Source organism: Gobio gobio (genome assembly GCF_949357685.1).
Source record: "Gobio gobio genome assembly, chromosome: 12".
In the NCBI taxonomy this organism is placed as follows: domain Eukaryota; kingdom Metazoa; phylum Chordata; class Actinopteri; order Cypriniformes; family Gobionidae; genus Gobio; species Gobio gobio.
Genome location: NC_137105.1, coordinates 49486623 through 49509293, shown reverse-complemented (window position 1 = coordinate 49509293; position 22671 = coordinate 49486623). Strand labels below are relative to the sequence as shown.

The window sequence follows — 22671 nt, the reverse complement described above, 5'->3', positions numbered from 1 at the left end:
ATAATATCAACAAGTCCTTATGTAGGTTATATATCGCCTGTGATAAAGAAAATATAGAAAATAATCTATATGTAGGCTACACACACACCTATATATATATATATATATATATATATATATATATATATTATTTGTGCTGTCATCGATTCAAAAACAACTAATCGCACATTTTTTTTCTGTTATTAATCTGTAAAGAGTTTTTAATATTTTTATATTGCAATAATTTCACATATACTCTCCAAATTAATGTAGAAACAACTTTGCCTGTATGTTGTTATAATACACGTTTGTTGTAATGGGATATTTTAATGAATGAAGGCCAGTATAACTGATACTAATACAGATACTGATGTCTCTATGATTAAAAAAAAACAAAAAAACATTTATGATAGACATTCAACATTACATTGTAATTGAAAGCTATCTATTTCAACATGTATTATGCTTTCTTTTTTTTTTTTTTAAATAACACGTTTTAATTTGAGCAAACTTAAAACAATCTTCACATAAACCCATAATAAATGTTATATTTACCTGTGGCCTTCGTACCACCTGTCTAACAGGAAATATACAGAAATAAGTTATCAAGCAGTGTGCACTGCATAATTATCCTTAATTATCCTTATTAAAGCTACAATTTTCTCTGTTCCCTTTGTTGTTTGATGAACATTAATGACAGAATCACAGCGACTGGTTTATTAGACTACTGTCCCTTTAAGATCTGCCGCTGATCACATGACGCGGATCTGCCGCCATCTCATTTCCTCACAACTCTTTACGTTCATTTAAGACATTATTTAACTCATTTAAGACTGCTCTTATGAGGATACTCAACAAAACAGCCATTTTGCCATAATTGTGTGTGTTATTGCTCGTTCAAGCGTGAAAGAGATCTCGATTCTGGCGAGTCGTGTGTGTGTGTCATAGTCAGGACATTCACAGACAGCTCGTTCTCTTTTGTCTTGTCGCGCTTGAATGGTTTAAAAGCATTTGCAAGAATAAAAGCGTGATCATATAATTAGTTAAATATTTTTTAACGCGTTAAACTGAAATAAATTAATTTTGACAGCACTATAGGCCTAGGGGTTCCTGACGGTAATCCAACATCTGTACAGAAAACATAGAACATACAATTTAGAAATACATTTTAACGTTTTGTTAATCATTATATAATGCAGTAATGTTCCGGAATGCTCAATTATGAATGTAGACCTAATTAAGTTAATTGAGTATACGTTTTTTAAGGGTTTTATCTGAGAGTCTGGCTGGGGGATTGTGGTTGAAAACACCTCTAAATGGATCAATTGCACGGATGAAATAGACCTTAATGCTAAATAAATAAAATGATGTGATTGATGTGTCCATTTCTAAGACTCCTCCGAGTTATATACAAGTAAATGTGTAGATTTGATTTAGATTTGAAATGGATGATCTTTGTGCTTTTTCACAGAGCAGCCCGTTTTGTTGATACTGATTAGACAGTACAGGTGATTTAAATTGCATCAATTCACAGAAATTCAATTTGGCCAATTGAAAAATTTAGATGTGATCGGTCAATAGAAAATTTTCAATTAGAGACCTGAATTTTTTTTACAGTGTAGTAATACACCAAAAGTGCAGAATATTTAGTGTTATTTATAAATCTGTGTATTTTTTTAACAGCTATGACATGAGGAGTGAATAAGCTAGACAAAGTGATGTGACATAACACGACTAGCACATGTTCTGAACCTAAGACATACTCTTGACCCGTTTTACAGTACATCTGATCTTCATAAATCAATTAATAAACCACTGAGTAATCACAATTATGATAGCAATATTTGACCAAACTGCACTGTTAATATCTAGAGTGAGAAGTGAAACGTAGAGTTGTACTGTGTCCACTGTCTTCAGCCTTTCGTGTTAGTTTTTGACACCAATGTAATTTCAATTATCTGCCCTCCTACCCAAGTGGCATTTGGAACAACATGTGTCTCAGCTACAAACATTAGTGTTGCTTTTATAGTACATGTGTAATTATAACTGTGATGTATTATTGGTAGGCATGCTTGTTGTTTGCTTTTTACAGTTTGTGAAAAAAAATGAGAAAAGGGAGTAAAAATATGTACTTTTTTACCCATTGTGCTATTTGAAGAAGTAACGATCTATCTCTGGTGCCCTCGATATCCACATTCCTGCAGAGTTTACATGCAGCCGTGATTGAACTCAACTACATGCAACTTCTAGGGATGCATTTAAAGGTGCAGTGTGTAATATTTATGAGGATCTATTGACAAATGCAATATAATATACATAACTATGTTTTCAGTGGAGGATAAAGACCTTACATAATGAACCGTTATGTTTTTATTACCTTAGAATGAGCCATTTCTACACCCACCACAGGTCCCCTTACAGTGAAGCCGCCATGTTTCTACAGTAGCCTTAAACGGACAAACTGCTCTACAGAACGCTAGCTACTCTCTGCTCTCTCAGACGACGACATCTTTGTCCTGCGTCGGCCACCGTAGCTTCTCTATGTGCTTTGAAAGGGAGGGGTGAGCGGTGGGCGATGCAATTCACAACCTCACCACTAGATGCCGCTAAAATGTACACACTGCACCTTTAAGTTTAACTTTCCTTCGTCTTGTTCACTTGGATGTACGTCATTGCTTGCGTTGCACGAGTGCCCACTACTGGCAGAACCCTTGAAATCCATTGATTCTTGATCAAGTTGTGGGTAGATATAAAGTGCGAGCACTTGCGAGTTGCTGTTGTGACGTCACACATGTTGCATTGCGGTCTATCGAGGGGTAGAGGATCTGTCCTAATAAACTTCCCTCGTTCACTTGATGAAGTTGAACGCACTTCAAAATGGCGGCGGGGATTCCCGCAAGGGAAAGTGCTTAAGGAAGTTCGCAGGTGTGTTCACGGTACATATACACGACGATGATGTACTAAAAACTGAAAAATGTTTCCTTTGTGTTTTTCGCATACAGGCGACAACGTTGTCAAAATAATCCCTGTTGAATCGGGCAAAACGATTAAAAACGCTGTGATATTTGGCCAGTTTGCAATGTCACTTTGTAAAGAAATGCTATGCACCTATAGATTGAACATATAATACGCAAGCGCAATTTGCATTTTTGTAGTTTACACTGAGATGGTAATGGTATGGTTTTTAAAAACCCGTTTTCAAAAGTTTGCATTTTTAGGCCCCCAAAACGGCTTTATCGTGAAAATGAACGGCCAAAATGCATAAAAAGTTTAAAAATTTTAAGGCCTGTGCACACCGAATATCACATATGCTTTCGCCAGCGTTCTTCAAGATGTTTTTCGGCGCGTCTTTGTGTTCACACTGCTGATGCGCAGAGTGAACGTGCACATTCAGGAGATGGCGCTCCCGGTACATAAGGTGGTGCTGCGCCACTTTACGCCTCTGACACTCGCTTGTCACACAGAAGAAGAAGAGGGACAGTATTTACATGCTTGCCAAAACCATAGATATACATAATAAAGGCTAGATGTCTAACGGCGGAGTCTCTAACGCCATCACCGGCGGCCATTTTGTCACAGGCAGGGCTCTGTTGTACCTGATGTAAGGCGAGTGATCTGAACACAAATACTCTTATCTCACTGAAATCTTGACGGATTTACAAATGGTTTGGTTTCTTACAAACTTTATTAACGTGGCTGTAATTCTGGATGATTGAACAAATTATGAATAATTATTCATAAGTATGCAGCGTCATAACTACAGCTCTGATGTTTATAACAAACCAAACAGTTTGAAAATCGGTAGAAAAGTGAGCAAGTTATGGTTATTTAAAAAGTACATGCACCAATAAAACACAATGTTACGAGTGAGCGAGCTGACTGTGACAAGATGGCCGCCAGGTGCGATGTCCGATGTAGTATGTCCGAATTCATAGTATTCGAAAAACAGTAGGCGAAAAGTACCCAGATGACCTACTACTTCCGGCGAGATTCTGAAGTGTGTATACGATGGACACTTTACTATCCCATGAGGCCACGGGAGACGATTTATGAATGGAGGTGAAGGGACGCAACTGACGCTGGTAGGTCACATGATCTTGACAACATGGCGGATGTAGTACGTCCGGATTACTTTCATTCATACTATATAGAACAAACTTTTTTAACGGTCGCGAAGTTCGTTCAAATTCAAATGTAGTACATACTTACATAGTACACGATTTCGGACGCAGCCTAATTCTTTTTTCGAATATTATTTAGTACGGATAGTATGCGAATTGGGACGCAGCGTTTGTCTGCTTACTTCCTCTTCGTCGTATCAATGTGTGCTCGGGCAAGACCGTTTTGTGCTTGGGCGCCACCAAGTGGTGTTTTACTGTCACTTCAGCAGCTCCAGGCACGTGAACTAAAGCGCTGATCTTATTGGTCGGCCAGTTTTTAACACACCACGCCAAAACAAAACACGAACCCAAATGATAAAAAATGACGCTTTTAAGCCTGCCGTTTTGCGCGTCGGTGTGCACACTCACATTGGCGCCCTTTGTTTAGTCACGAGCCGCTAAACATCGGCGATAAACGCGCGTGAAAATCGTCCCAGTGTGAACTGGCCTCTAGTTGAAAACGGTGCACTCAAAAATATGTTTTTTTTTTTTTTTTAAGTTAATAGTAAAATTCCATCAAATTGAATCCTGTATTTTAATTGAATAATTGATTAAGAATTGTTCAATTATTCAATTAAAATACATACACTGATAAAAAGATGATCAATAAGTTGACAACAATTTTCAACCTTTTTTAATAAGTTATAAAAGATTCAACTCATTTTTGTCAATGTAATTCAAGTTGAAATGACTTAAACATCCGAGTTGTTAATCTCTACCACACTGATCTGGCCTTTCAAACGATTTCACTCACAGCACATCCAAATTTGTTTTATAAATCAAAGTTTTGCCACACAAAAAGTAAAAAAAAAAAAAAAAAAAAAGAAAAGTAACACTAAGCATTGATGTGTTGATGTAAGAATGTGAAATATGGCGTTACTCCTGAAATAACCTGTCCCTTGGTTTAGAACAGTGTGTGCTAAAGTGAAAATGTGGCTTAACTCGAGTCTTGTCTTGGAGTTTGATTTAGAGGTGTCTGAGGAGGCTCATATTGACAGCTCTGCATTATGGAAGACTGCAAACTTGTTAGTTGAGTGTCAGTGGCAACATGTAACCATATACACATATTGAGAGGTATGGCATCTTGTCTGGCATCTTGCACTCAAAAAAATATTTAGGTCTAAATGTAAGACTTGTGTATTTAAGTTTCATATAAAGGTACAGTGTGTGATTTTGGCGTGGTTGAATTGCACCCCCACCCTCCTTTCAGAGCTCATGGAGAAGTCGCCTGAGGCCATTGGCGTCACTAGGCCCTTTTTAGGGGGGCTTCAGCCCCCTCTAAACTTCTGTCCAGCCCCCCTAAAAAAATGTGTGATTAACCTTTCAAAACATATGAAACTTGCGTGAGGCTTCGGCGCCGTCTTTTAATCCGCGTGTTCTTCAATCCGCCGTGGCGGCGAATAGAGCGCACGTCAGAAGCAGAGGTGTGTGTGTCGATCTGAGCCTCATTGGTCTGTCACCGCTCGTCAATGTCAAAATATTTGAGAAAACCAATCAAATCAGAGTAGGCGGGCTTTATGTTCACAGAAGCTGCTGAGGCTGAGCGCAAATTTTAGCAGCGCGACTCGACGTCAAGTGCAAGATATGCAAGTAGCTTTCATATTTGACAGCTGCTTCTTTAAGTCCGAAATGTTAAACAAATGACAAAAATATTCAGCCAAATGAATAAACTTTTGTCTAATTTTCACCATTTTGATTTGAAATAGGTAATGTCATTTATAATATAACTAACAAACAAAAAATATTAACAAAGCCATTTTCTTTAGATTAGGCATAAGATTAATATAAATTAATGAATGTGTGCATATTTTAAATTAATAATTCCATGTGTAGCTCTCAGTAAATAAAAAAGCTCAGCTTTTTTCAGCCTGTATAGGGCATAAGATTAGTAATGAATGTGTGCATATTGTGAATTAATTTAATAAATTTAATTACCTAGCTTTCCTGTTAGCCTTCAGTAAATTAACATGTCTATAAAAATTATTCATAAAACATATAAATATCAGTTAAACATGTTTACTTTCTTCACTGACAAAAATGGAAAAACTAAAAAAAAATTCCAAAAATGGAAAAACATAGTCATATCTGCCCACTGACATGGTTTTCAAGCTATTGTTATCTAATTTTTTGGCGTTCAGAACATCTTAAAATGCACATATGTAGATCATAGAAATCAAAATTTTCTCAAGGGGCCATGCCCCTGAAACCCCCCAAGTCTCACATTTGGGATCTCAGTGATTATAAACCTGCCTACATTGTATGATTAAGGGATGTACAATATGGTCATGCAGAATAAGCCATTAATATTTGCTTTAGTAATATAAATACTTATAAGTAATAATAAACAGCCAATATATATACTAATAAGCTACTAGTTAATAGTGAGAACTGGACCCTAAACTAAAGTGTTATCATTTATTTCATACCCTCACTGGGTATTTTACCCACTTGCTTATTTGTCAGCCATACATAAATGAAACTGGTAAAATATTCCATGATTTTTTAAAGCAGATATCTTACCTGTTTAATGTATGGCTGACAAATATGCATCACATTAAGTGTATTAGTTTTATGTTTAAAACTGTGTAGTCTAAATGAATGGAACTTTTATATGATCAAATACATAAATCTTACATTTAGGCCTACATTTTTGTTGTTTTGTTCCCTGTGATACAGCACGAACTGCATTCATCTGACATCCTGAACAAAGACCATTCATGTTCTCTGGTTAAAATATGTACTTTCTTGAACATCAATTTTAGATTTTATTTCGGTTAAATCAGGTTTCAGGGTGCCTCTCAGTTTTTGCTCAGTCCTTTAAACCCTATGATACATATAGATCTGCAGAAAACTTTCTATAAAATTTGTGTGAGACAGAAAATAATGATTATCACTATTAAGATTATCACTATGTTGATGTAAAACCCTTCACTCAGATAAAATAAGATTTGTTGTAAAAAATTATATATTTTAAAATTAATTACATGTCATTAAGCAACAGTCATTTAGTCATCCTGTTTTTATTAATATGATATGATATTCTAATATTGATCTAGATTATAGCAGCCGCCGAGTGAACGCTCAGAGTAGCGTTATAACATAACTCCCACACACTCAGATGTGTTTAGTGTGATTGTTTTAAGCGTGTAAAACAGCACTGCGTTCCCCCACACACACAACGAAAAGAGCGGAAGCGGCGACTGCAGCATAAGCAGAATAAAAGCTCAGAGACGGTGTTTGGCGCAGGTCTCTCTTATTAGCATTAGCACGTCCTGCTTCATACCAGCGTAACGCTAATAAAACTTTAATACATTCACTCATTCATGAACACAATTTCTGCCCGAGTCCGTCGGATTCCTTTCCATCGGCTGTGGAGATGAAGAGTCAAGACTACAACTCCCATGATTCCACGCGTTCTCTAGCGGCAAAACTTACACTCTGTGCCTTTAAACCTCAGTATATTTCTCTGTTAAAGGGACAGTTCACTAGGGTTGGGAACCGAGAACCGGTTCTTATGCAGAACCGAAACTGATTTTTGAAAAATACCAGAACCGCGCGAAATTCCTAAGTTTCGGTTCCGAAAACAGTTCTGGTGCAATGTGTGTGCGAAGCGCTGGAAGCGTATCCTTTAATAGCGAGTGACAGCCAGTGTTGCCAAGTCCGTGGTTTTCCCGCGGAATTGAGCTACTTAAACACTGTTGCCGCAGCTAAATTTTGTGATATTTAGCCCCGGAAATGCGAATTTTACCAGAGAAGCCCCCCTGAAACGCGATTGGGCTTGTTTTGGGCTAGTTTTGAGTAGCAATTGTGCGGGTGTTGTTGTGCAAACCTGGCAACCCTGGCTCACCTCATCATGAATTTTAATTACGTCGCCTGCCGCTTCCAGGAGTGCAACGCAGTTCAGCACTGATAGCCCTCACGCTACACATTCACGGTTTTGCGTCAGATATTTTCTCGTTGACCACCAGCATGGCGAAGAGAAAGTCACAAGTATGGATTCATTTCCAAAGAATGAATGATAATGAAGCAAAATGTAACACATGTGAAAAGTTAATAACATGCAAAGGAGGCTGCACTAGCAATTTGACAAAACATTTGTTACAGCACAGAGTGCCACAGGGCTTATACCAGATTTATAGTGAAAGGCCTATATATATATATATATATATATATATATATATATATATATATATATATATATATATTAGGGATGCCGCAATTCTCAATATAATATTGAACCGTTCGGTACGGCATTCACGGTTCAATACGCGCTTATGAATTGCGGTTTTTCGGTTTTGCATTGAATTAATAATTTTTCTGCAAATTCTATCATTTTCCTCCATCCCAATACTGAACAACTAGACATACATTCACATCACACATTAGTGGTAGAGTTATACTCACGGAACACTATAGATATTCACAATCACGAAAGTTCATTATTTGCATGCGTTTTAAAGCCTTGCCGGTTCATTCGCGTGCGCGGTTTTAACATTCGCTTTTCAGAGCGTGCGCACTAAACGCCTGTCAAACACTTGAATACTGAACTAAGTATTCGTCTTACTGCGCTAATACTGTCAAATACACACAAGGTTAACATAAACACAGTTGGATATGTCTAAAAGTAAAATCGTGTGAGTCTGTATATTAGTACTGTATACTGTATATTAGATGCGTGCAGGTCTTACATTGACAGCAGTGCAGTAGTGAACACGCGGTCCTTAAAGGGACAGTTCACCTCTAAAATTGTCATTATTTACTCACTCTAATATTGTTCCAAACCTGTATTCATTTCTCGATGACAGAATTTTCATTTTTGAACGAACTATCCCTTTAATGTTAATACAACAACAAAAGACAAAGTGAAAATCACTCACTGCTCTTGACTGAAAAACTAATACAGTAGCTTTAATAAGAATCAATGTTATTTTATAGTGAAGTCTATGTAGTGTTTTATTTTTACATTTATTCATTCAATTTCATACTTAAATGCTGCTGTACTGCTCTGAGCTGCCAGTGTAAATCTTTATATATATTTATTTTATATTATACAATACACTAGGAATGTGTACAAGGTTTTTTTTAAAGTAAAGTTCTAAGTTTAAGTAAGGTTTTTCAATTATTTTAAGTAAAATAAAGAAAGAGTATTGCAATAAAAAATACTCTTTTTTTCTCCTTAACCTCTTGCTGTTCCTGTCGCCTAAGAATAGAATAGCAAAAAACCGAACCGAACCGAAAACCGTGGTTAAAAACCGAGGTATGTATTGAACCGTGGACTAACTGTATTGTTGCATCCCTAATATATATATATTTGTCAACCGTTGAGTCACCATTGTTTAGGTAAGCGTTTAGGCACAATTACCTTTGTAATGCTGAATTGCAATTTATTATTTACAAGTTCACTGAATAACTGAATTACTATTCAATTAATATACAACTAATTAACAAATATAACTAATAAATATAATTTATAACTTGGTTTTTATTCAGAGACAGAGAGATAAAATGTAATAAGACAATTTCAAAGGTGTTCATTTGAAAAAAATGTGTTGCAAGAATGGCTTAATTAATACTGTAATATATGTACAGTACAGGACTTTTTTGACATTGCCAACCTGTAAATTAATTTCAGAGCAAGTAATAAACACAAAATGGATTGTTTCAGTTGCGTATTGTGCCTTTTTCCTTTACCACTATTTGTTTAATCATTTTAATGGAACCGGAATCGGAACCGGAATCATTAGGCGGAACCGGAACCAGAACCGGAACCGGAAAGTTTCTCACGATTCCCAACCCAGTTCACACAAAAATGAAACTTCTGTCCCATAGTTCCAAAACTGTATGAGTTTCTTTCTTCTGTTGAACACAAAAGAAGATATTTTGAAGAATTTGGTTGATGGACCCCATTGAATGGGGTCCCATCAACTGTTTGGTTACTGACATTCTTCAAAACATCTTCTTTTGTGTTCAGTTCATACAGGTTTGGAACAACTCAAGGGTGAATAAAGGATGTTTTGGATGAATTATCCCTTTATATGTGTGCCAGCTGTTGTCATCTCGTCACCTGAAGTGAGTTCATCAGTGTTTCCCTGAGACTCCCTCACTCAGGCAGTGACAACCACATTTACTGAGAGAACCCGGGGAGGGGGAACTACTCACTGACCTTCCTGGGATGGCAAGTTTGAAGGGAAAGGGAGGGACGAGAGAGAGGATGGTGGGCATTTTGTTACCTCCCACCCTGAAATAGCCTCCAGCGCAAGCTCTTTCTATATATGCATACATTGACAATGAGACACAGCACTCTTGTGGATACATGCATGTCATGTGCACATATATGCGCACTCAAATCAGTTTTAAACGTCTCGGCTTACAGTTTCTAAGGAGTGCAGTGTTGGTGCACCTGTACATTTGTTCTCTCTCACATCTTACAAATGCACATTCTCTGGCCAGTGCACACATTTCCGCATGCTTGCGCCAGCATGACACATTTATAAGGGGATTAGTTTTGAGACATTAAAGAGGTGATTGACACTCAGTCTCTTCAGGTAGTTAAAGGGGTATTCAGCAGCAGTCTGACTTTATTGGCTGTCATCACCTTCAACCTGTTTTTTTTCTAGGGCAGGGTTGTCACACAAGGACAGAAAGACTCTGTGCTGATATTAAGTTACATTTCTTAAAACCGTGATGAATTGACATTTTCATATGCATCCTTGATGATTCTATTAGGTTCCCACAAAGTAGATTTCTGGTCTCTGCCCCCTTGTGGCGGATCAGACTTTAACAATTAAAATCAATAAGAAATATCATTGAATCAAATATTTATTTAAATTACTTTACAATTTACCAACAAAATTAACATGCAATACACTTTTTGCTAATAATCTAATTATTACACCTGAAGGAGTTTGTTAGAATTTAAATTGATTTTATATATATGACCACTGACAGGTGAAGTGAATAACACTGATTATCTCTTCATCTCCAGTTAGTGGGTGGGATATATTAGGCAGCAAGTGAACATTTTGTCAACTCAGAGTTGATGTGTTGGAAGCAGGAAAAATGGGCAAGCGTAAGGATTTGAGCGAGTTTGACAAGGGCCAGATTGTGACGGCTAGACGACTGGGTCAGAGCATCTCCAAAACTGCAGCTCTTGTGGGCTGTTCCCGGTCTGAAGAGGTCAGTCTCTATCAAAAGTGCTCAGAGGAACAGTGGAGAACCGGCCACAGGGTCATGAAGGACCAGTGGAGAACCGGCCACAGGGTCATGAAGGACCAGTGGAGAACCGGCCACAGGGTCATGAAGGACCAGTGGAGAACCGGCCACAGGGTCATGAAGGACCAGTGGAGAACCGGCCACAGGGTCATGAAGGAACAGTGGAGAACCGGCCACAGGGTCATGAGGGACCAGTGGAGAACCGGCCACAGGGTCATGGAGGAACAGTGGAGAACCGGCCACAGGGTCATGGAGGACCAGTGATAAACCGGCCACAGGGTCATGGAGGACCAGTGATAAACCGGCCACAGGGTCATGAAGGACCAGTGATAAACCGGCCACAGGGTCATGAAGGACCAGTGATAAACCGGCCACAGGGTCATGGAGGAACAGTGGAGAACCGGCCACAGGGTCATGGAGGACCAGTGATAAACCGGCCACAGGGTCATGAAGGACCAGTGATAAACCGGCCACAGGGTCATGAAGGACCAGTGATAAACCGGCCACAGGGTCATGAAGGACCAGTGGAGAATCGGCCACAGGGTCATGAAGGACCAGTGATAAACCGGCCACAGGGTCATGGAGGACCAGTGATAAACCGGCCACAGGGTCATGAAGGACCAGTGGAGAACCGGCCACAGGGTCATGAAGGACCAGTGATAAACCGGCCACAGGGTCATGAAGGACCAGTGATAAACCGGCCACAGGGTCATGAAGGACCAGTGGAGAACCGGCCACAGGGTCATGAAGGACCAGTGATAAACCGGCCACAGGGTCATGGAGGACCAGTGATAAACCGGCCACAGGGTCATGGAGGACCAGTGATAAACCGGCCACAGGGTCATGGAGGACCAGTGATAAACCGGCCACAGGGTCATGAAGGACCAGTGATAAACTGGCCACAGGGTCATGAAGGACCAGTGATAAACCGGCCACAGGGTCATGAAGGACCAGTGGAGAATCGGCCACAGGGTCATGAAGGACCAGTGATAAACCGGCCACAGGGTCATGGAGGACCAGTGATAAACCGGCCACAGGGTCATGAAGGACCAGTGGAGAACCGGCCACAGGGTCATGAAGGACCAGTGATAAACCGGCCACAGGGTCATGAAGGACCAGTGATAAACCGGCCACAGGGTCATGGAGGACCAGTGATAAACCGGCCACAGGGTCATGAAGGACCAGTGATAAACCGGCCACAGGGTCATGGAGGACCAGTGATAAACCGGCCACAGGGTCATGAAGGACCAGTGATAAACCGGCCACAGGGTCATGAAGGACCAGTGATAAACCGGCCACAGGGTCATGAAGGACCAGTGGAGAATCGGCCACAGGGTCATGGAGGACCAGTGGAGAACCGGCCACAGGGTCATGAAGGACCAGTGGAGAACCGGCCACAGGGTCATGAAGGACCAGTGGAGAATCGGCCACAGGGTCATGGAGGACCAGTGGAGAACCGGCCACAGGGTCATGAAGGACCAGTGGAGAACCGGCCACAGGGTCATGAAGGACCAGTGGAGAACCGGCCACAGGGTCATGAAGGACCAGTGGAGAATCGGCCACAGGGTCATGAAGGACCAGTGGAGAACCGGCCACAGGGTCATGGAGGACCAGTGGAGAACCGGCCACAGGGTCATGAAGGACCAGTGGAGAACCGGCCACAGGGTCATGAAGGACCAGTGGAGAACCGGCCACAGGGTCATGGAGGACCAGTGGAGAACCGGCCACAGGGTCATGGGCGGCCGAGGCTCATTGATGCACGTGGGGAGCGAAGGCTGGCCCGTGTGGTCCGATCAAACAGACGAGCTACTGGAGCTCAAATTGCTCAAGAAGTTAATGCTGGTTCTGATAGAAAGGTGTCAGAATACACAGTGCGTGGCTTACCTGGGGAACACATGGCACCAGGTGCACTATGGGAAGAAGGCGTGTGGCGGAGGCAGTGATGCTTTGGGCAATGTTCTGCTGGGAAACCTTGGGTCCTCCATCATGTGGATGTTACTCTGACACGTCCCACCGACCTAAGCATTGTTGAGACCATGTCCACCCTCTCATGGAAACGGTTTTCCCTGGTGGCTGTGACTCTTTCAGCAGATAATGCGCCGCCACAAAGCACAAATGCTTCAGGAATGGTTTGAGGAGCACAACAACGAGTTTGAGGCGTTGACTTGGCCTCCAAATTCCCCAGATCTCAATCCAATCGAGCATCTGTGGGATGAGCTGAACAAACAAGTCCGATCCATGGAGGCCCCACCTCGCAACTTACAGGATTTAAAGGATCTGCTGCTAACATCTTGGTGCCAGATACCACAGCACACCTTCAGGGGTCTAGTGGAGTCCATGCCTCGACGGGTCAGGGCTGTTTTGGCAGCAAAAGGAGGACCAACACAATATTAGGTCATAATGTTATGCCTGATCGGTGTATATTTCAGTAAACTCAAAAGTTTGATTACAAATTTGTCAGGGTGCGAAAAATCCGCTTTTCATTTTATATGAAAATGTGTTTTTAAAAAGATCTGATTGTGCTTCTCTGATGTCTTAACGGCATTTTTCTCAGCACTGAAGTTGTGTGAGGTCTGCTGTCCCTCAGAGAGTTTATACAATCAGTCTGCAGCTGCTAAAGTGCAAATAATGTCTCGGTGTGTGTCCTCTGTTTGTCATTCTGCACATATTTCTACATGCTATATAATCCCCAGCTCTATGCCTATCTTGTGATCATCTCTTCAGGGCCGTCATATCATATTCCCCCATTATGCAACACATGCAATGCCATTACATTCTCTTCCATCTTGTTAACTTTCTATGTTTGTTTATCAGCCTCTTTCCATGAGTGCTATATACACCACTGGTAAAAAGTTTGGAATAATTCATATTTCTTTTTATGCTTTTGAAAGAAGTCTCTTATGCTCACCAAGGCTCCATTTATTTCATCAAAGATACAGTAAAAACTATTTAAAAGAACTGTATTAAAACATTTTAAGATCTAATTTATGCCTGTGATCAAATCTGAATTTATCATCATTACTCCGGTCTCCAGTATCACATGATCCTTCAGAAATCATTCTAATATGATGATTTGATGCTCAAGAAACATTTCCTATTATTATCAATGTTGAAAACAGTTTTTACAAAAATATTAAGCAGAAAACTCTGATACACTACAATTCAAAAGTTTGGGGAAAGGTTAAAATTAATCACATAAATAAATAAATAATACTTTTATTCAGCAAGGACTCATTAAATTGGTCAAAAGTGACAGTAAAGACATAATGTTACGAAATATTTCTATTTCACATAAATGCTGTTGCATAAATGCTCAATTAAAACATCATGGTTTACACAAAAATTGCGGCAAAAACTGTTTTCAACATCATAATGATAATCATATAATAAGGGTGGGTATTCAGAATGATTTCTGAAGGATCATGTGACACTGAAGACTGGAGTAATGATGATAAAATTTCAGCATTAAATCACAGGAATAAATTACATTTTAAAATATATTCAAATGGAAAACAGTTATTTTTGCCCTTTTTCATATAGACATGAAAATGCACTATCCTAACGTAAATGCTTGTAATTCGTGAATGCTTTGGAAAATAGGCATAAAGCTGGTCTTGTTTCAAAGAAGACATTTGGAAGATTATTGTAGAAGTAAATAAATAAATAAATTATGTAAGTGAAATAGAAAAAAAGTTTTAAAATTTAATATATTACATAAAATTTATATTTTGCAAAACATAGTTTACTCTAAAACTGCAAGAAAAGCAAAGCCAACAAACCTAACAAGTTGTGTTTCAAATTTTAGGTTGATATCTCAAAAAATGAGCTTTCAGTGAGATTTTGTTTGGGCGCAGTACCTTGTCCCTAGATGACATCCACGTTCCATTACTGACCATATCCATATATGGAGTGATCTGATCCATATATTTCCATAATTTCCATACAATTTATGGAGTAGACATCCTAGAAGTAGTATGCTAGGGGCTAGAGGTAATTCGGCGTCTTGTCTATCAGCTTCCAAAGTTTGTAACTCCTTGTCTGTGTATTCTGGCTCAGAACGATATGGTTCTGGATTTTGGTTTGAGACAAAGTAAAAATCCTCTGACAATTCCTCAAAGTCAGCCATGATCAACAGTCATGTTCGCTACTATCTTCCTAGTCACGTTGGTTTTGTTGACAGACGTAACAGCGGGGCTTCTCCGGTCCTGCGAGCAAATCACTCCGCCCTCCGCAGAAGTAGAGCAGTGCTGCGCCTTCTGAGAATAAAGTCCCCAGTGTGTATACGTTTATAATATGGCTGTGTCTCATGTAACCTTGTTATTTGTACACGCTGTGACTATACACATCACGACATGTAAATAGGAAAATGTTGAAAGACATTGCAGAACTGCAAGCGTCTTGCGGAAGAACATTGCAGCCGGAGCTACTTCTCTCTGTTTATGTCTATGGCGAGTCACGCAGGGCCTGTGCTCCTCCTCGGTTCCTACCAGACCGGGCTGAAGTAGTCCCAATATAAACACTTATTATAAGTGTACCTTAATGATTCAGGGTAAGACAAAAACACGGTTTGGAAAATGGATTCATGTTGTACATTCTCATTATATACTTTTTGTAAATCTTGAACACAAAAAAAGTTACGGACAGCAGCTTTAACCTCTAATAAACCCATAAATAAAAAAAAACGTGAGTTATAGCTTACTGTCACATCACAAATGGAGAATCTATCATTTTTTTCTTTATATTTAAAACATCTTTTTTTCCCCTTCAAAATATTGAATGGATGTTATCTTTTGAATTCTTGGCATGAAAGCAAACTGAGGTTTCTACCAATCTTTCATGATTTTTCCTGTTTATCGCTATTTCAAAATAAAGGTCTCCTTATGAGTGAAAATATTCTTGATACATTTCTGCTTCTCTGTAATGAAATAGTTTGTCAAGATTAGGTTAGGTTTTTACCAAGCGGCTCCTCCCGCAGTTTATCTTGAAGCCAATACGGAAGTGAGTTAAACTGCAGTTCATGGACTGGCCACTAGAGACAGACTCCAGGAGGAGCAGAATCTCATTGAGCTCATGTTAAAATGCCCAACTTTACAGCAGAAGAACACATGTTTACAGTCTGGGACACATTGTGCTTTTGGTCTATACGGCTAATTTTGCCTTTCATGACGACTGTGAGGGGGGTGAATTTTTTTTATAACTCATTCATTTACATTATATAAAGCCTTAAAGTTCTGCATAATTAAGGGCGTAGCCACTTTGAGTGACAGGTGGATTTTGATCAAAGAAATGCAGCCTTGGTGAACATATTCTTCTTTCAAAAACATTTAAAAAATCTTACAACTTTGATATTTCTGGAAAAGCTTTCGTTCCTTCAGAGTGCCAGTGGATAAAGGTCCCATCTCTTTGGTCCCAAAACACATTCGGATATAAATATTCATTATTACACATGTCCATGTGAGGCTAGATGGTTGTGTATTCTGTAATTAAATCACAAATACACACAGTCAGGCACACAAACACACAGGAATGTGAGCACTTAGTCTCCTTTTATAAGCTCTTGTTGTCAGAATGGTGGAGCTCACTTCGCATTATCAAGTTCCCATTCCAAAGGTGCCACCAATCCTCCTGAGATTACTGAATGTTCAGCGGCTATTAATACATCAGCCAATCAGAAAACAAACCATTACTGCTCCAGAGACTGCAGCGGTTCGAGTCCCGCTCGGAGCGGGCCGGTCAGGACCGGCAACATCCACACAATCAACTGCTCGCTTTTAATGAGCCGGCCTACAGTGTGACACACAACTATCCAGGCTAAAATAAGATTATTGTATTAAATGTTATAGCTGCCAGTTTTGTTAATATATACAAGCTATTGGGTTTCAGTGTAGCGTGTGAAAAGGCTGTTTAGCGGGACTATCTATGTACTATGGTAAACGTATACTGTAGCACCTGTTTGTCTCCGCTTACTGTCATTCTCTTTACTTAAATTAATAAATAAATGGATATTGAAAGTCAAATTCTTGTAAATTGCAAACAACATGGTGCAACAGTTCACTCCTTACCGGATGAAAGATTAGGAAGATTCCGGAAAAGGTCTTGTATGTGAGCTGGAGATGGAATGATTTTAAAGGAAAGTTCCTGTTTAAATACAAGTTAAGCTTTATTACCAAAAAAATTATTTCAACGCACTCCTCAGATTGTAATTTTTCCATGAACGTCCACAGCCTTTCCAGGAATCCGGGATTTAAAAAAAAACAAAAAACGTTTTTTTAGATATTGCAATTGCAAATAATATTTTATAGCCAGGTATTTTGAGCTGAATGTAGGCCTAGAAGACTTTTCCGTACCATTTGATGATTGGGAGGCTAAAAACTTTGTATAAAGGATTGCTTGTCTGTTAAATATTTTGAGCTGAACATACAATAGAATAAGTAATACACACATAATTCATTTATACTATGACAAATAAATAATAACCACATGAATATTCTCTAGAAATTAGTGTGTCAAACGCGAGTGCTGGTCTGTCAAATGCTCGAGCTCAGTAGGATTGATTCTGATTGGATGTCAATGTTTCTATCGTTCATCAGCTGGATAAAATCCTTCTGAAAGTGATTCCACCGATATGGTTTCTCTGTGCCGTTATCGTTATAACTCTGCTATTCTTTAATTTTTAGAACGGTATCTTTATCGTCATCTTTATAGGCATACTGTTATTGGTATGAATAGGCCTTTAAACCTCTCTGATTGGTCATTGTGTTCACTCGCTCAACATATATATCTGTGATTGGCTACAATGACCAACGCTCAAAAACATGTTGTAAATAGATTAGCGCTGTTAAACGATTAATTGCGATTAACTTCACAGGCCATTTTAAGTGAGATTCCAATCTGAAGGGAGCGAACATGTTCAGTTCGAAGGGCACTGCGAACGCCGACTTTTTGGGACTTTATCTTATTCACCGTATCCTCCAGAGTTAGGTAAGTCCATACATACCATTCTCATCTCCGTGCCATAACTCTGTCTGACACACCCACCGCTAGCCTAGCTTAGCAGAAAGACTGGAGGTAAATGGCTCCAGCTAGCCTACTGCTCAATAAGTGACAAAATTTTCCTATTTACATGTTGTGATGTGTATAGTTACATTGTGTACTAAGACCGACAGAAACCAACGTGACAACCTGAGAGAGCACTGGGGACTATTTTCAGGCGCTGTGTAATATCATTGTGCCGCTGCACTCATAGGACGGCTCAAAGCTCTTGATTATTACGCAGGAATGAGAGTATAGTTTCTAACCATATCTGCCTAGAAAAGCACAACTGTTCATTTTCCATCGGTCTTAGTACACAATGTAACCATACACATCACAAAATGTTGGCGTTATTTTGCCTCTTATTGAGCAGTAGGCTAGCTGGAGCCATTTACCTCCAGTCTTTGTGCTAAGCTAGGCTAGCTGGAACTGTTTACCTCCAGTCTTTGTGCTAAGCTAGGCTAGCTGGAGCCGTTTACCTCCAGTCTTTGTGCTTAGCTAGGCTAGCTGGAGCTGTTTACCTCCAGTCTTTGTGCTTAGCTAGGCTAGCTGGAGCCGTTTACCTCCAGTCTTTGTGCTAAGCTAGGCTAGCTGGAACTGTTTACCTCCAGTCTTTGGGCTAAGCTAGGCTAGCTGGAACTGTTTACCTCCAGTCTTTGTGCTTAGCTAGGCTAGCTGGAGCCGTTTACCTCCAGTCTTTGTGCTTAGCTAGGCTAGCTGGAGCCGTTTGCCTCCAGTCTTTGTGCTAAGCTAGGCTAGCTGGAACTGTTTACCTCCAGTCTTTGTGCTAAGCTAGGCTAGCTGGAGCCGTTTACCTCCAGTCTTTGTGCTAAGCTAGGCTAGCTGGAACTGTTTACCTCCAGTCTTTGTGCTAAGCTAGGCTAGCTGGAGCAGTTTACCTCCAGTCTTTGTGCTTAGCTAGACTAGCTGGAACTGTTTACCTCCAGTCTTTGTGCTTAGCTAGGCTAGCTGGAGCCGTTTACCTCCAGTCTTTGTGCTTAGCTAGGCTACCTGGAGCCGTTTACCTCCAGTCTTTGTGCTTAGCTAGGCTAGCGGTGGGTGCGTCAGACAGAGTTATGGCACGCACGGAGATGAGAATGGTATGTATGGACTTATCTAACTCTGGGGAATACGGTGAATAAGATAAAGTCCCAAAAAGTCGGCGTGTTCCCTTAAGAGCACTTTTATACATAGTTAACGAAATCCATAAAAAATTCATAGTGAATGACAGTTATAGTACAGCTTAAAATCTGTTAATAGTCAATGAAATATACAAGTAATAAACTGATAGACTAATACTATGTTTTGATTATATCTATTTGATACATACTGTGCATTTTGTATATGTATATGCCTATTTTATGATTTTAAATTTGAAAGTTGGAAAATTTTTGAAACCCTGTCGAATGGAACGCAGCTTCAGTTTTAAGATTCCCTGATATTTCAGATTTTGTCAACACATTTTCTTCCCTTTTAAAAGACTTGCTGTAAGCTACTGGATCATATTCTTGTATCACATCCACAATCTTATTAGCATAGCATTTGCATAGTAGTTCAAAATCTCTATTGAGCTTTTCAGAACAATGAGATAGTTGAACCATGTTGAAAATCGTCCTCTGAGCCATTTCAGTGGCTCAACAGCTATTCTGTCCCAGTTCTTCAGTCGAGTCTGCTGTGCACACCTGCTCTTGTTCAATCAGGCACTTTCGCTTGGCTCATTGTGTTCTCTAGCCTGGAACGAAGGGATCAGGGAGGGTTACGTACCATATGGACACAGAGCCTTTATCTGAGGTGTTGATTGTGAGTCAAGCGGGGGAAATCTAGTGGTTTAACAGTCGCTTCATTTAAAAGTTCTCCCAGTGGTGTTGATTCATCACTCTTTGAGCTGTATCCTCGCACCCACTCTGGTTTCAGCGTCTTCACACCTGGCTCTTGGATCGCACACAACCCCTCCTCCAGATGATAACAGTGACATTACACTGACCGCTCGCACACCGGCCAATAGGAAGAAGCCGGTTGACCTCTATAAAAAGCATCGGAGCTAGAGAGAATAAGAAGGGGAACCAATGATCTGTAAGCATTGTCAAGAAAGCACGTTTGTTTTAACCCGTTGTGCGAACGCGTTTCATTATGAGCTCTAATCTTGTGAAGTCTCTTGCTCGGGTTTATGACCCCAAACCACTTCATGCTCAGAAGCGATGCGGAAGAGCCATGGCAAGGAGAGCTTCGCTTTCGACCTCAAGCAAACGTCTGTCTTCACCACTTTCCGATCAGCATTCATCTAAATCCTCCTCGTCTTCTGCTCTTGTGCACATTGAAGGACAAGTCAATGATCTGAGTGGTAAAATGGACGAACTCCTCGCCTTGCAGGAAGCGTCTCTGAGACGACTGGATGCCATCGGTCAAGATCAAGGAGTCGCCACAGGTGGACGGACCATTGAGCAGATGTTGTGTGACATGCGTGTTGTCATGGAAAGTGTTCGAGAGAAGGAGGAACAACAGAATCAGCGACTCGATGCTTTGGAGCGACTGGTTGGCGGCATTCAACAGGTTGTCAGTTTCATTGCAGAAGTGTTGAAACACTCGAGAGTGGCTGATCTCTTGAAAAGCACACACTCAAAATCCAGAAGCAGGGTGAGTTTAAATGTTTTATACAAAAGCGCTCGTTTAGATGCATATTCCTGAAGTACAGGAAAACACAGTCTAAACTACAGTGAAAGAATTCATGTTTTATACACACTTAACCTTAAAGGGGTCATGAACTGCATTGTATTTGTTTTATAGTGTTTCCTGTGGTGCACTTATAATGTTAGAATGATTTTTGCATACAAGATTGTCATATTTAAAATGTAAAAATAAAAGACATTTTCCTACCCTGATTTTAGCCTCTGATTTGAACTAGGGGTGGGCGGATCGATCTAAATATCGATAGTATCGATGGCAACATTGGTATTGGTATCAGATCGATACAGTTGTAATTGAATCAATATTTTAATTTAAATACGTTCATTATACTTTGCTCGTGTCTTCTATCTCTACAATCCTGAGCAAACGCTGCTTTCACATCCTGGACCACTTTGCTACTCCTCCCCCTCCTGCTGCTCTGCTGTGATTCGTTGTTGTGTCGTCACGTGACTCACTGACACAACGCGCCGAGGAGCAGCGAACTGAGTGAGCGAAGCTGATAGCACATTGAATGAGAGATCAGGATGGCCGAGAGGAAGAGAAGCGTTGTGTGGAGCTATTTTCCGGCACTAAATTATAATAATGACATACTGCTCTCCCCTACACAAAAGTATTTTTTTAAAGTAAAAAGTATCGTATTGGTATCGGTATCGACAATACTGACCCTATATGTATTTGGTATTGGATCGATACCAAATTTTGCAGTATCGCCCACCACTAATTTGAACGCTCTGTTTGAAGGGAAGTCTGCTGTGAGACTTCAGTGTAAACGCCCACTACTGTGATTGGCTGCTGTGAGACTTCAGTGTAAACGCCCACTACTGTGATTGGCTGCTGTGAGACTTCAGTGTAAACGCCCACTGCTGTGATTGGCCACTGTGAGACTTCAGTGTAAACGCCCACTGCTGTGATTGGCTGCTGTGAGACTTCAGTGTAAACGCCCACTACTGTGATTGGCTGCTGTGAGACTTCAGTGTAAACGCCCACTGCTGTGATTGGCTGCTGTGAGACTTCAGTGTAAACGCCCACTACTGTGATTGGCTGCTGTGAGACTTCAGTGTAAACGCCCACTGCTGTGATTGGCCACTGTGAGACTTCAGTGTAAACGCCCACTGCTGTGATTGGCTGCTGTGAGACTTCAGTGTAAACGCCCACTGCTGTGATTGGCTGCTGTGAGACTTCAGTGTAAACACCCACTGCTGTGATTGGCAGCTGTTAGACTTCAGTATAAACGCCCACTGCTGTGATTGGCTGCTGTGAGACTTCAGTGTAAACGCCCACTGCTGTGATTGGCTGTCATCTTTGCATATGAAATAGCTAGTATTACATGAACTATATCGACTGACTGACAGTCACTGATAAACTCGTGCTGTTTGATTGACAGCTCCAGCAATTGTAAAGGGAGCTTAATTGATCGCTTTCTATATATAATTGAATCAAAGTTTAAATAACAGCTAATTTTCATCTACTAAGAGAAACAATGTGAAGTTGAGCGTTTAGTCACTGGTTTGATTTACTGACACAGACAAAGAACATCTGACTGTACATGAATCATTACATATCAGAAATCACTGGTCTCAGATCAGGCATCAGATTGGACATG

The 22671-nt window shown here is 40.2% G+C and overlaps 1 protein-coding gene across 3 annotated transcripts in view; it reads left to right on the top strand.

Moving 5' to 3' along the window:
* mylk4b (myosin light chain kinase family, member 4b) overlaps positions 1–22671 on the top strand; it is a 60901-nt gene that overhangs the window by 22481 nt on the left and 15749 nt on the right. The window contains exon 1 of one of the 3 annotated variants that reach the window (XM_079830661.1): positions 19483–21017. The exons of the other annotated variants lie outside the window; for them this stretch is intronic. Coding sequence (XP_079686787.1) covers positions 20514–21017 — 504 coding nt within the window. The 5' untranslated portion in view covers positions 19483–20513. Of the gene's footprint in view, positions 1–19482; positions 21018–22671 lie in introns of those variants that run through there. 3 annotated transcript variants of the gene reach the window in all.